The sequence below is a fragment of the Elephas maximus genome, chromosome 2 (assembly GCF_024166365.1).
Source record: "Elephas maximus indicus isolate mEleMax1 chromosome 2, mEleMax1 primary haplotype, whole genome shotgun sequence".
Lineage (NCBI taxonomy): Eukaryota > Metazoa > Chordata > Mammalia > Proboscidea > Elephantidae > Elephas > Elephas maximus.
Genome location: NC_064820.1, coordinates 204,194,822 through 204,210,359, shown reverse-complemented (window position 1 = coordinate 204,210,359; position 15,538 = coordinate 204,194,822). Strand labels below are relative to the sequence as shown.

Here is a 15,538-nt window from a genome sequence, read left to right as displayed (position 1 = left end):
TGCTTGCAGTGTGATTCAGTGTGATAATGGGTGTGCCAATGGCCTCGAGGGGTTGGGCTGCTACAGAGAGTTGCTCTGTAGGGAGGCAGTTGGGGTGTGGGAAGGTCAGTGTTGGGAGAGGCAAACCATCATGTGCCCTGAGTATCCCTGCATATTCCTGTTGGCTGTGCCAACAATGCAAGGCCCTGACCACTCTTTCTCAGGTGGCATTTCAGTGAGCAATCCTAAGGGATAAGATAATGTCTCTTCCCACAAACAAACAGTAAGCTTGGTAAATGCTCTGAGCTTAGTGTTCCTCGGCTGCCACAGAAGCCCATTACACGTGTAGCGTCCACCTGGGCCCCTCTGCACTGCCTGCTTGGGACTTGCTGGGGGCCATAAGTAATAAAGTCCTGTGTCTCAGAAATTTTGTTCATGAACTAATTAGCAATTAGCTTTGGAGACATTCAGCAATGGATATGTTGGATATGTTGAATGGATCAACCTATCTAGGAATCTCATGTTGTCCACCAGCATCCATTAAACTGTGGCAGGCTAACTTACTAGCTTGATTCTGATTCTGACAGAGTCGGTAGTGTGCTGTTCTGTCCCAACCTTCAGGCTCCAAAGAGAATGATACTTTCTCTGCTGGTTCAGAAGATCTTCCCAAAGGTTCCTTGTTGCCTTGTGGTGATGAACTGTCCCCTTCCTTACCTTAGAGCCTCCTGGCTTCTTCCCGTGGCCCTCTGGGTGATTGCTCACCCCTAAGAGGTCCCCTAGGGACCAAATTCAGGCCAGGTCACTGCCAAATAATGGGCCTCTCTAGAACTTACCCATCTGTCTGTGCAGCAATCTCTGTATCTGTCTGCTTGAAAGGCCTCATGTGTATCAGTATCAACTCCATCTGTCTGCCTCTTTACACCTCAAGGCTATCAGGCAAGGAAAACCCAGGCGAATGGGGGAGGGTTGGAGGCAGGCCATGCAGCCTTGGCCCTGTGCATTCTGAGACCTTTTACTCATTCAAGCATTCAGCATACCTTTTGCTGAATGTTTCCAAATTTAATTGCTAATTATTTCAGGAACACGAAAAAGAAAAAAAACAGAGCCGCTGGGCATAGAAGAAGTGAGAAGATCTGGAGTTGGATGATTTAGGTTTTAACCATTTTTTACCAGCATTTGTGACCTCAGGCGAGTTATTTAACCTCTTTGAAAATCAGCCTTTCTCATCTGTAAAATGGAGTCGGTAACATTAGATTAAGTACACCAGGGCTGTTGTAATGACATGGAGTAGCATCTAGCATGTTGCTAGTCACACAGTTGCCTCCACCTAAGTATTTAAGTTTAAAATCCATAGTCACAGGAGATGGAAGAGTGTAGGAGGGAAGTAGAGCTGTGGCCGGACTCAGATTAAAGCAATAATAGTGTGGAGCACCCCAGATGAGGCCCTTGGAAGGTAGACCTCAACACTCAACTGTATAATTATTTGGGTGTCTCATAGAATGTAGATAAAGCACTTAGTAACAGCCTTAAATTCAAGGAATACCTTATTGTTTTAATCGCTATATCACATGTTGTTGTTGATAATGTCAAGACATTGCTCACAAAGCTAAGGTCATGGGTATAATAGGTTTTTATGCCTAGTATTAGAGTCACTCTGTTTCTTGGCCTTAGATGACACCTTTAGGTCTGGCATCTTTCGATGAAGGTGGAGATAAGGTGAGACACTGAGTTTTTGGTATTTTCCTGGTGGGCCAAGGTGAGTGGAATCACTCTACTTCCTGAGTGTTCCGAAGTTGGCTATAGCTCACTTTTGGAGGAGAGCTCCTTCGGGTCTCTACGGCCCTTTGTCAAACCCAAGCCCACAGCCTCTTGGATGCTCCGTGCTGCCCTGAGGCCTGATTTAATGGCGGTGTCAATCCAGCCGTGGGGTAGGCTTGTGTGCTCACCAGCAAAGTGCACCCGCCCTTCAGGCTGGCCGAGTTCCTGGGCATAGTCCACATACTGGTAGGGGGTGAAGGAGACAAAGCCTCCCATGGAATAGGGGTCCTGGCTCCAGTGCTTGACCGCGGAGTAAGGGCAGAGGGCCTGGAGCTCCTCCTTGGGGCGGTCATGGACTGCAGCCAGGTCATCCAGGATGACATCCACTATCCGGGCATGGTTCATGGAAGTGAAGAACGAAGAGTCATCATCCAGGGTATAGGAGGCCAGGATGACTCCTGTGCCATTGGGGAAGACGTGGTTGGGGTAGTATATGAAGCGGGCAGGCCGGTCAGTGGTGGACTTGCAGCCAAAGATGCCATCCTGCTCCCAGAAACGCTGTGTGCAGGCCAAGATCACTTTGGTGGCACTGTTGTAGTGGACAGAACGCAGTGCGTCCTCCTTACCAGGGGAGAGGGGTGGCCGGAAATGGAGGAGTCGGGCAGCCTTGGCCGTGGTAGCCACAATCACATAATCTGCAGTAAGACTTTCTTTGGGTCGCAGAGGGTCAGATGTCTGATATGTGACGTGGACGAGATCCCCGGATGCCTCCACCTTCTCCGCTGATGAGTGGAGCTGCACTGTCCCGGGCAAGAGGGCATCATGCAGGGCCCTGGGGAGCTGGTCAAAGCCGCCAACGATTTCGTCAAACCTGAGAATAAGCAGCCAAAGAAGGTAGAGGGAAGCAGTCAATGGACAAGGCCATGCAGTGAGTAGGTGGTTTGAACTGGATGGGAGCCTGGTTCTCTAATGATTTTGTTCTGGCCCTGTGTGCTAGAGAGGCAAAGCAGTTGGCAGGGAGGCTTGCCAGCCAAAGTCGCCATCGGCTACAGGAAACTACAGAAAGGCACCTTCTTTGGGCTGAAAATCAGAAAAGGCATCCCTTCTAGGAGTCCCTGGGTGATGCAAACAGCTGTGCTCAGCTGCTAATGGAAAGGTTGGAGCTTAGAGTTCACCCAGAGGTGCTTTGGAAGAAAGGCCTGACGATCTACTTCCAAAAAATTCAGCCATTGAAACCCCCATGGGGCGCAGTTCTACTCTGACACACTAGGGGTTGCCATGAACTGGGATCAAATCCATGGCCACTGGGTTTTTTTTTTTTTTTTTTTTTTAGTTCCTAAGAGGGTACAGGCCCTTGCAAGGAGTCCCTGGGTGGTGCAAAATGGTTAAACACTTGACTTCTAGCCAAAAGGTTGGTGATTTGAACCCACCCAGAGCTGCCTCAAAAGAAAGGCCAGCCGATCTGCTTCTGAAAGATTACAGCCTTGAAAGCCCTATGGAGCCTAGTTCTGCTCTGCATACATGCTGTCGTCATGCATCAAAATTGCCTCAAAGGCAGCTAACAACAACACAGCCCCTTGCTAGAGAGTACAAGCTTGGAGAATGGACAGTGGACTGGGCCTCAGTCACTCCTTTCTTGCCCCTGTGTATGGTCACCTCCATGTATAGGGACAGGATGCCCAGCTCCTTGGGCAGACAAAGACCCCAGGCTTTGACAGCATTCTCAGCTCCTTTAATGCCCTCGGAGAGAGCCTAGTAGCATGGATGCAATCTTAGTTCTATTATGATCGCCCACTTCTCTGTCTTTGGATTCACGCCCCTTCAAGGCAGCCCTTGGTTTGTATTTATACTGATTTATACTGACTAAGGTCCCTGGTCCTAATGGTGCAGTGGTTAAGATCTAAGGCTGCTAACGAAAAGGTCAGCAGTTCAAATCTACCAGCTGCTTCTTAGAAATCCTAGGGGGTGTTCTACTCTGTCCTATAGGGTCACTGTAAGTCAGACTTGATGGCAATGAGTTTAGTTTGGTTTTTGGGGTAGCACAAATAGTTAAGGAGCTTGACTGCTCTCTGAAAGTTGGTGGTTCCAGTCCACCCAAAAGAAAGGCCTAGCAACCTACTTCTGAAAAAGAATCATCTGTTGAAAACCCTATGGAACACAGTTCTACTCTGACATACATGGGGTCGCCATGAATTAGAGTTGACTACATGGCCAATGGTCGTAGCCTGAATAAAAATGCTGGGCAGAAGTCAGGGGGATACTACAGGGGAAAGAAGAGGATCAAGCAAATAACTACATGAATTGCCCCCTCAGCCTCTCAGGGTTGACAGCCTCAGCCTGACCTCTCCTAAATGTCTGCAGCCTGTTTTGTAAAAGTCATTCTTATGAATATCAACGGAGAGTATATCCTGGTGTACTGTATCTTTGCAGTCCCAGAACTTGTGGCCAGGGGCCAGTGGTTTGGTGGCTGGGGGCCTAGAGTGGGTGCCTCTGAAAGACATCAACGCCCCCTGCAAAGACCTTCAGAGCAGAGCTGTTTACGTAACAGGAGAAAAGGCAAGGCCCAGAGCAAAGAAGCTCTGCAGCCTTCTGATGGGATAGCCAAGGGTTCTTAAAGTGGACATTCCAGACAGGCAGCAGCAGTATATCCTGGAAAGTATTAGAAATGAGAATTCTCAGGCCCCGCCCAGATCTTTGGAATTAGAAACTCTGGGGGTGGGGCCCAGCAATCTGTATTTAACAAATCCCTGGGTGATTCTGATGCACACTGGTATTTGAATATCTCTGGCTTCTAGTGCCAACTTCCTCCCCCCACCCTGCCCCCGTTTTCTTTTGGTATTCTCACCTGATTTTATCTAGTCCTACCATTTATAATATAACCACTGCTCTGGTTAGTAACTGACCAACCCCTGCCCATTCTTCCTCCTCCCTGCTACCCGTTCCCACCAGGGCTCCTGGCTGAAGGAGATGATAGCACGCATGGTCTCTGTGAAGGCCTCATAGTAGCCGGCTTCTGCATTCAGCAGGTCCCCAATCATCTGTACAGCCCCGCGGCTGAGGTTCCCCACCTTAATCAGGTACTCCTGTGACATGTGCAAGGAGAGAAGGCAGGCAGGTCAGAATGCTTGGGCGGGGGAGGGGAAGATGTGTGACCCCTTGACAGGGTAGAATGACAGAGCACAGATGCACTTATGGGGCTGCTGAGGGCCTGCCTGGCACACGGGGCTATGAGGACAGTGGTCAAAATGCTCTCTTCAGTCCTGATAACAAGGAAAATAGCTAACAGTGCCACTCCCATCTGCAGACCCTATTCTGTGCTCTTTGCATAATTCACCAGTTTAATTTTCATATGTAATCCTAAAAGTAGTTTATTACTCCCATTTTACAGCTGGGGAAACAGGTCCAGTCTTCATGTGCACCTGCAAACACCTGCAAACTGGCTTCTCTGCCCTGCCCTGTGAGAGCTGTGCTCTCGCACCAAGCTAGGAGAAATCTGAGTACCCACCGTTACTACCACTCTACAGCAAGTGACTGAGGTTTGCTTCCTGTGTACTTGTCTGGCTGGAGACTGTACCCGGTCCTCTGCCCCTGTTCTCTTCTTCCAGGCAAAGCCAGTGTGGACACAACAAAGTTGGTTATATTGACCAGTCCACATTTGCACAGAACGGAGGGGCAGAGGGAAAGTCCTAGATAAATTGAGTGGAGCTAGTCCCTTTTTACCGGGGCAGAAAGCTTTGGGGCCTGGGCATCTGGGGTATAGGAAGAACAAGACTGGCCTGGTGCAGTGCTAGCCTGGGTAAAACCCCTTAACTCAATATGCTCCTTTAAACAAGAAGACAAGACCACAAGACCCCACCATCCCAGGAAAAGCAACAACAAGAAAGAGGATTGGAGGGACACTGGAATAGGAGACCAGCAGCCTGGACAATCAGGGCCCAGACAGAGTCCTTTGGGTCCCAGCCTCAGTGAGTGGAAAGGGTTTGTGTGTTGAGGTCAGGGGCACAGTCATCTCTAACTCACTGTATTTACAAGTACCTGTATCTCTTCTTCCGCGTCTCCTTCCCTCTCTTCCTTCTGACACACTGACTACTCAGACCATATATAAAAATAGAACTTGAGTCCATAATCTGCAGCAACCAGTCCAGGAAACCAAACCACAACCTCTTTAGCAATCGATCCAAAATGGTCCGCGCTTTGTCGACAACTGCCAGCTTCCCTGATTTTTTTTTTGCCCTCACTTCCAATTTAGGATCAACCAGAGAAAGCCGAATATGCTCTCCTAACAAATCACAGAGGATACCCTGCTTCTCGTTAACCCGCCAACAGTTTCCCTGTGTCAACATCCTTCAATCAGTGCACACCTGACACCTTCCCCTTTTTCCACTATAAGTCTTTCCTGCTCCCCTGACTGCCTTTGAGTCTCTGCCGAATGCCGGTAATAGTGACTGACTTCCTGCTACACAAGCTCTAAATAAGTAGTCTTTGCTTGTTCTTATCTGGGTGGTCTTCGCTGATTTCCTTCCTTCCTTTCTCCCTTCCTCCCTTCTTTTCTTCCTTCCTTTCTTCCTATTTCCCTTACTCCCTCCCCCTTCCTTCCTTACCTTCATCCCTTCTTGAAGAAGAAGAGGGGGCCAGCCATGTGAGTATGTGGGTGAAGAGACTTCTAGTCAGAATGAACAGCCAGAGCAAAGGCCCTGAGGCTAGATTGGACTTGATGTAGTTAAGAAACAGCAAAGATGCCAGTGTGGCTGGCACAGGTGAGTGGGAGTGCAGAGGACCTGGGTCTTAGTTTCAAGGTGCCCTGAGCCATGGGAGTGTTTAGAGCAGAGATGGGGTGGCTTCTGTCTACTGCCTTCCTCTGGCTGTGGGCTGGGAGAGGTTTTCATGCTAGGAACACCAAGTTTAAGGCTAAACATCCCTGTCTCCTGCTACAGGCCTGGGACTGGGGCTGGTAGTCCCACTGTAATTTCTGGGGAGCCATGACAGGATGGGGCGTGGGCAGCAGGAAGAGGGAATCTCAGGGAACTGACCTTGGTGGAGAAGGAATCGTACTTCTCCAGCACCTGGCTGCAGCTACTTGTCTTCAGCTCTTCCACCACCTGGGCACAGGGAAAGAGGGAAGGTGGATGCACAGACAAAGGGTGCCACCAGCAGAACTGAGCTCCCCCCAATGCCTACGCCTCACCCCCTGGCCCATTCGGCCCTTCCAGGCTCTATGCTCTCATTTACTTGCTTCAGATTGTGTACGTGTCTGAGCTTTGCTTTCCGAGCTCTCTGGGTTCTAAGACTGTGAGTGTTCTGATGGCAGAAACATCACCTCCACTAGCGGACAGACTACAAGGTGTGCAATGGTAGGGGCTAGGGCTCTCCCATCCAACCGGGAGCTCTAGGAGCAGGGAAGTCTACCTCCTTGTTCCTAGAATAGGCAAATTTCTATTGGCCTAAAAAGGCCATGGGCGTCCCCGGGGTGGTGCAAATGGTTAACTGCTTGACTACTAGCCAAAAAGTTGGCAGTTTGAACCCATCCAGAGGCACCTTGAAAGACAGGCCTAGCGATCTTCTCCTGAAAGGTTGAAGCCTTAAAAGTCCTATTGAATGAGGTTCTACTCTGCACAAATGGGGTTGCCATGGGTCAGAATTGACTTGACAGCAACTAACAACAACAATAAGGCCACGGTGATGGCCTGATAGCCTGGTCCCATTGAGCTGTTGATGGAGGTTGGAGTGAAGGGGTCCAGTGTTGGGCTGGCTAATACTCCCTGGGGAGCCCAATACACCTGGACAAGGGTCGCCGTCCCACAAAGCCTGGCTGTCAGCACAGTCCCCATGGGCAAGGAGTCAGAAAAAATGAAGGTGTTTTCAAAGTTGAGTAAACATCAGCGAGACAGAGAAGGTGGGAAGCATGTGTGTTCCAGCAGGACCTGGCTGCCTTCCTCCTCCACCATGTATCTATAATGATGATGATTATAATCCTAGCCATCACCACCGGTGGCACTGCTCTTATCACTTTCCACACATTCTCTCATTTAATCATCACAACAAACTGGGAGAGAAACTCCACAATGACCATTATTTTACAAAAACTGGGGCACAGAGAGGGTGTGTATCTTGCCCAGGGTCACACAGAGAGAAGTGCAAAGAGCAGCATTTGAATTCAGAATCTGGCTTCTACAACACCCTGCCCTAAACTTGGGTTTCCCTGATGGTTTTAATGGTGGCAAGGTGGTTGAGAGCTAAGGCTCCTGCAAAAAAGGTCAGCAGTTTGAATCCACCAGCCGCTCCCTGGAAACCCTATGGGGCAGTTCTACTCTGCCCTAAAGGGTCGCTAAGAATTGGAATTGACTCCACCGGTTTGGTTTGGTTTATTTTATGTGCAAATTCAATCACCATTACCAGTTGTATCCAATGTAACGTGTGGAGACATTTGGGGGTCTGAGAGTGCATGAGGACCTGAGGACCGCTGATTGTGTGTTTGAGATGCTAGACGGGGTGAGTTGTGTGAGAAGCGGTGGGGTGGAGAAAGAACCCACTGATATGGTCGAGCCCTCATGCGGGTGGGCCTAGGGTCTGAGGCAGGGGTCCCTTCACCCAGATTAAAGAAATGAGAGAGAAATTTGAGGAAGCTGAGGTTGTGGAGCCCTGGTGGAACAGTGGTTAAGTGATACAGCTAACTAAAAGGTCAGCAGTTCGAATCCACCAGAGGCTCCTTTGAAACCCTATGGGGCAGTTCTACTCTGTCCTATAGGCTCGCTATGGGTCGGAATCAAATCGACGGCAACAGGTGGAGGTGACATCGATCGAGGGCTTGCCTGTAGTGACTATGCAGATGGACAGTGGTGGCCACACATTGGGGTCAACCCGCACTTCGCTTTCACTCACCTTCCTCAGTGACTGATCAAACAGCTCTTCTGCTGTCTTCCCCTCCTCATCTGCTCTGACTGTGTAGCCCAGCAGGTGGGGGTTGGCCTGCACTTCTCCTGTCCGCCGCCGCACCCCATTGATCAGGACCCAGGTCCGGAGGTCAGAGTGGCAGAACTCACGGAGTTTCAGCCCAAACTTTCTGACAAGTTCACGGGAGAGCCTGCAGGAGAAGCCGGGGACTGCTGGGGCAGGACAGGAAGCTGTCAGCCCTCCCTCCTGGGGCTCACTCCCCAAGTCCCGGTAAGCAAGGAGTTGACAAGGAGGACCACACTGCCCCTTGAAGATTCACCAGGGCCATTGGAACTACCCTTGGGCCTCGATCCACAGATGCGGCCTGAGGTCTCTCGGTAGTGGGGGGCCCGGAGGGAACCTGGGCTATTTCTCTGATCACACCACACCAGGCTGCCCCTTCACGCTAGCCCCATTTAATCACCCACAGGACACTTTGCCTGAAATCTCTAGCCTTCAGGCTGCAGCCACTCTAGGGTCTGTCTGGAGGCAGAGTGAAGGGCACCACGGGAGAATCCTCCTGGGCTTCTCCACCATGGAGGCCACATCAGCAGTCCCGTGCTCCAGGTGGGGTCCCCCTTACAGCAGCAGAGGCTCCACGCCAGCTCTGGGAACCCCAGGTCAAGCTTCTGATTCCCAGAAATGATACCCTTCCCCGCAGAAAGATGTTTCGTTATTCTGGTCAGTCATTGCAATGATCCCTTACAAAGCAGACCACTTTTGACCTTTCAAAGTGCTTTCTCACTCCAAATATCATCCATGATCTTAAAATAGTCTTCCAGGCAGGCGGGATTGCGGAGAAAAAAAAAAAAAGTGTTCAGGGATAGGCGTGGAGTCACATTATGAGTTAGGGCAGATCCAAAACCAGAGGCAGTGTCTATGATTCTGACCTTCCTATGCTAACTGCCCACCCACCCCCACTTCCTCACCCATCCCTCACCTGTCCCAACCCTTACCTGTGGTTGGCAGGGATTCTCATGGCGCCCAGTTCCACATACCACTGTGCCCCGGGCACTCTGTGTGTCTCTATTCGGCCACCCACACGCCCTGAGGCCTCCAGGACAGTTACCTAGAAAGATGGTCAGTTCCTGGACTTAACAAAGCTGGCCATGTCCTCTCCACACTCTGCTCTTCTCTCCCTGCAGGCCCGGCCCCCATAGCCCTTCCCAAGGTTTCCTTCTCGTTATAGGATTTAGAACCTAGTTGTCAGATTACCTGGCTCTTCTAGCCCTTCTGTACCTGCCCAGATCCCTAATACCACCCCCTGCCCCACTCAGCTTTCTCTCCCCTCCATCTTGGGGCTGACCCTACTCTCCCCAACCCCCATCCCGTAGCATACCTGGTGGCCTGCGTCCTGCAGCATCTTGGCAGCAGTAAGCCCAGCCATGCCTGCCCCAATCACCACTACTCGCTTCATTTCCACCGTCTGCCCCAGCCCGTCTCTTGCCAGCTGCACCAGCTCTTCATATTGGGGGTCCTCAAAGCACTTGATGAGCTTTCTGTAGAAGGCCTGGGTGCCTGGGCTTAGTAGGAACAGGAGCAGGAGGGCCAACCACCTTGGGCACATGGCTATGGAGATGGCAGTTGGGCAAATGACTGGGGAATCAAGGAAGCTCAGGATGGTCTTAAAGCTCCTTCTGAGGAGAGGTTGCGTCACTGGGCCTTGTGATGCAATATCCCACACTTTGCATCACCTTCCTCCCCTGCCTGAGGGCACCTTAGTCATGGGGCTTGCCAGCCTTGGGCTCCCCTGAGTGTTAGTGCCACTCCCTCAGAGTCCTCTCACAGTCACTATTCAGGGAGCCATTCCAGGCTGGTCACCTGCCCAAGCACTGGCCTTCAGCCCAATGAGAGATATCACATTGGGTGTCTTCATTTCTCCCCCTTAGGGTTGATAGACTAGACATCTCTATGGTTGTTTTGGAGTCCCTGGTAGTGCAAACAGTTAAGCTCTCAACTGCTAACTCAGAAGAAAGGCCTGAAATCTACTTCCAGAAGATTACAACCATTGAAGACCCTATGGAGCACAGTTCTACTCTGACACACATGGGGTCGCCATGAGTCATGGTTAACTAGAAGGCAACTGGAAGGATGATTGTTGCAGTGAGAAGACCCTAACTGACCTGCAGCCATGAAAGGTCCTGGCTGAGGATGGAGAGTATAAAGATATAATTTGATAATGCCAACAGTTATCAGAGAAATGCATGGCAGGCTACAAACTTCCCCAACCCCAGGGAGTCATCAGCTCTTCCACCTTTCACCCTTGAGTTAGTTAGAACTGGACAGCCTCATTTCCCAAACAGAGTTGAGGCTCAAGGAGGTTAAAGAATGTGCTAGATGGAGATCCTACATTTCCAACAGCTGCCTCTGGGCAGAGCTCCATCCCACTCCTCTTGTTCATTTCCAACCCAGCTCACAGGGAATGACATGTTATACCTCTTTGGTCCTATTTCTCACAGCCTTCTTGATAGGACCCTTTGAAAGGTCTTTGTTTTTGTTATCACTATTTTCTTCTCATTTTTTAAAGCTAATATCCATCACCACGTTTCCCTCGTGTCTCTGCCCATGGTGTAGAAGTTGAAAGGGGCTGGTTCGGGCCCAGCTCAACTTTAAAAAAGTATATTCATACAGGTAATATGTGAGTGTATAATTTAACTTGAGCCACTTTTCCCCCTTCATTTACAATGAAGACATGACAGTGGCATTACAGAAAGTGGAAAAATAGAGGAACAAATCATTTATAATCCCTCCTGTATTTTCTCTGTTGGGTATAACCACTCACTTTCCCACCCCACTCCATTCAGCACCTTAACGGTTTGCTGCAATTACTTCAATTCTTGCACGGAGCATGAAAAACAATTGTCAATCTCCTGCTTCTCCATTTCAAACCAGAAATCAATCCCTTCAGAGCCCGGTTCACAGTGAGCACTCAACACTGTGTGGAATGAAGGGGTAGAGGAATAGACAGATGGACAGACAAATGAATGGAAGGATGGATGGATGGGCAAATACATGAATGGGTAGATCGATAGATGAAGAGATAGAAGGACAGAGGGAAGGAAGGATATATGAACAGATGCCCCTTTCTATGCATTACATCATCAGTTCCAGCTTGGGGTCAGTGACTCTCTGGTGCTCCACTTCACCTGTGCCCTGTCTCTAGTCGCCCTCCTGAATGCCTCACTGCTTTTCCAGCTTCTTTCTGAAAAGATGCAGAGGCTTAAAACCTGTGTGTCTGGATCTCTAATTCCTTTAACTACATGCACATACTGTTATGGATTGAATTGTGTCCCTCCCAAATATATGTGAATATCCTAACCCCCATACCTGTAAAGACGACCCTATTTGGAAACAGGAGTTTTCTTTTGTTATGCTAATGAAGTCACACCAGAGTAGGGTGGGTTCTAAACCTAATCACTTCTGAGTTATAAAAAGAGCAGAATAGCCACAGAGATACACACAGGGGAAGACACCATATGAAGACAGACGCACGCAGAAGATGCAACTACAAGCCTAGGAACTCCAAGGATTGTTGACTACTACAGTCTTTTAGAAATGGACAAAGAAAGGCCTTCCTCTAGAGCCACATCCTGAATTCAGGCTTTTAGCCCCCTGAACTGTGAAAAATAACTGTATGTTTTTTAAGGCCACTCGTTTGTGATATTTCTGTTATGGCAGCACTAGGTAACTAAGATGCACAGAGACACATACACTAGCACACACAGTACAGAATCTAGTCTTTTCCCTCCCTCTAAAGTCTTCTCTCCACCTCTTCTGTCTTCAAGAACAGTTGAGGGTTTTCCCCTTCCCTCTTGCTTGAAGTGAGAAAGTAGAATTGGACCCATCCTGAAGTCGTAAGTCTTGGCCCTTCTCAGCCTGTGTGATGTTCAAATTTTAACCACAGTGCTGTACTGCTCATGAGCAATTCCAGCCTCTAGTTCAGCCCTTAAAGAAACCAGAAGGTGCATGGCTGGACCTTCCAAGAAACACATGTGCTTTGAACTGTTTTCCCAGGAGTGGGGGGAGGTTTGCACTGAGCTTCTCAGACTTTCCCATCTGCTGCTCTGCCCTAAGCAAACCAGCTGGCAAAGACAGAGGGCTCCTCCCCGGCTGCAGCGCAAAGCAGAACTCAGCATCTTTCAGTTGTAAAAATAAAAAACCAAACCTATTGCCATCCAGTTGATTCCAACTCATGGAGACCTCATGTGTTATAAAATAGAAATGCTCCATAGGTTTGTTTTCTTGGCTGGAATCTTTATGGAAGCAGTTCATCAGGCTTTTCTTCTAGAGCGCTACTAGGTAAGTTAGAACCACCAACCTTAATGTTAGTAGTAGAGTACAGATCATTTGCACCACCCTTGAGCTGAAGAAGCTGTCAAAACATCCCAGTACAACCTCTTTATTCTACAGAGAAGAATACAGACCCAGAAGGGGTTTTGTACTTGATGCCGAACAGGTATTTACTATTTGCAAAGTGAAATCAACGCTAGACCATAGCCTTGAGTGACCCACCACCCACCATTTACCCAGCTGAGATAATCAATCCTGTCTCCAGGGTGGAGGAATCATTTGGCAGCCCAGATGCCTTCTCTGAAGCCAAGAAGGGTCTGCCTTGTCCACCCTGCTTATACCCCAACATCACAGTTCCATAGTGGACCATTACTGACAATTTGTTGGATGAATGAATGAGGAATAGATATGAACCCACACATCACAGATTTTCAACTTCAAGGAATTCTGTCCCTGTGTCTCCACCAAAGTCAGATGGTAAGTTTCTATTTTTGGTTTAGAAAGCAGGGTCACCCTAGGGCCGGGGCAGAGCAGCAGAGGATGAGGGATGCAGGCCCCTCTGGGTACTCACAGAAGCTCATCATGGTTCTTGGGTCTTCAATGAGTGTTTGCTCCAACAGGTGGGTCCCTTTGGGGCTCTGAGGTTGGTCTGAGAGATGAGGGCAGAGTCAGGGGCCTTATCTTCTTCTTTCTCTGGCCTCTGAACATCCCAGCTCCCAACACTTTAGTTATACCCAGGGCCTCTGGATGGGGGAGGCCGGGGTCCTAGGGATAAGCACATAAAGTCCAATACTGTTCTGTTCCCCAAGAAACCAGACCTGCCCCTCCTTGCCTCACCCTACCTGGACTGAGTGTACTCTTGCCCATCTGGTTTTCTCGACTAGAAACTCTGAGGTACTTTTTGAGTCCTCCTTTCCTCTGAGTCCTCAGTCCAGGGTTAACTGTCAGCTCTGTTCTTCCTCCTCCCTTCCCCTGGGGCCTCTCAACCAGCCCAGGGATGGTTCTAACATAAGCTCCTTGCTGTAAATGCCCACTCACAGCTTCTAGGATGCTTTGCCTACCTCTCGACTAAAACTCTTTTCACTTTTTATATAATTTATTTTATTTTTGTTGTTGTTTAGAATATACACAGCAGAACATACACCAACTCAACAATTTCTACATGAACAATTCAGTGACAATGATTACATTCTTCAAGGTGTATAACAATTCTCACCTTCCTTTTCCCAGTTGTTCCTCCCACCTTGATATAAAATCACTACCTTCTAAAGTTCCTATTTAATCTTTGGAGTTGCTGTTGTCAGTTTGATCCCATACAGATACATCTTAAAAGAGCACAGTACTCAAGGCAGACACTCTTTACTAGTTAGGCTAAACTATTATTTGGTTTTAAGAAGACCTCAGGGGATATTTCTGATTTAAGGTAAAACTCTACTTTTAAATGATAACACACTTATCTGTTCTGCTGGCCTGTTAACTGCAGGGTACCAGGGCACTTCCTTTTTTAATCTTCACTATAGGATGTCCAGTTGAGTGCCTGGTATGCAGTGGTGCTCAATGAATGCTTGGTCAATGAATGCATAAATGACGTACTGAGGCTATGTACCCATGACAGCCAACATTGAGGTGGGTACCTAACCTGATGCCCCTCCAGGGCAGAACATCCAGCCCTCCTTGGCTCCTAATTCCCCCAGCCCCTCATAAACTCTCCCCTTTCCCCAAAGGGCCCCATTTTTCCTTCATCCTGTGCTTTAGGACGTTCAGAGCAGAGAGATTTGTCTACCCGGGTTTAACTTGGAGCCCAGCACTTCCTGCTGCTTGATGTATTTTTTTGTTCTCAAGGCATTTTGCTCTCAGCACATGCTTCCAGCACAATACTCAAGGCAGATCTTCAAGTGCTGGAGATCTTTGGAGACAGGCATAGCACCAGCTAGAAGTGTGAGGTGAGCCCAGCTGCCCTCCTATTCTGATGAACCTTATCCATTTGTTTATTCATTCATCATCTATTCATTCAGTACATAGTTACTGAACACCCAGTATGGACCAGGCTCAATCGCAGGTGCCTGTGATCCATTAGTAACAAAACACACAAAACTTCAACAGGAAGTTTTCACACTACAATAAGATATGCAAACTGGGAGTCCCTGGCCTGCCCTTCTCCTGTATCCCTCCCATTTGGGGCTTTCCTCTATCCCTCCTTTGCAGGGAAGCACATGCCACAGTGAGGGTTTGGGGAGTGTAGAGGCTGCGGGGCATGCAGGCTAAGCTGGAGACAAGAAGGTGATTGGACTAGGGTAGAAAGTAGAGGTTGGAGATGGGAGTGGAGTCCCTGAGTAATACAAATGTTTAACGCACTCAGCTTCTAGCCAAAAGGTAGGAGGTTGGAGTCCACCCACAGGTGCCTCAGAAGAAAAGCCTGGCAATCTACTTCTGAAAATCAACCCTTGAAATCCCTATGGGGCACAGTTCTACTCTGACACAAATGGAGTCACCATGAATCAGAATCCACTCATTGCCAACTGGTACTAGTTTGGGAGATGGAAGTAAAGGCATTTAGGCCAGGCATGTTAGGGTGTGTAAG

General features: G+C 48.9%; 1 protein-coding gene across 1 annotated transcript; it reads right to left on the bottom strand.

Annotated features, from left to right (window-relative positions):
• Nucleotides 1-1,510: 1,510 nt before the first annotated feature.
• LOC126070399 (L-amino-acid oxidase-like) lies at nucleotides 1,511-10,280 on the bottom strand. Its single transcript, XM_049874583.1, has 6 exons — nucleotides 10,007-10,280; nucleotides 9,624-9,736; nucleotides 8,617-8,818; nucleotides 6,768-6,836; nucleotides 4,684-4,820; nucleotides 1,511-2,608 (listed from the first exon to the last, which is right to left on the bottom strand). The coding sequence occupies exons 1-6, from the start codon at nucleotides 10,232-10,234 to the stop codon at nucleotides 1,777-1,779; spliced, it is 1,581 nt and encodes a 526-aa protein (XP_049730540.1). The 5' UTR covers nucleotides 10,235-10,280; the 3' UTR covers nucleotides 1,511-1,776.
• Between the last annotated feature and the right edge of the window lie 5,258 nt (nucleotides 10,281-15,538).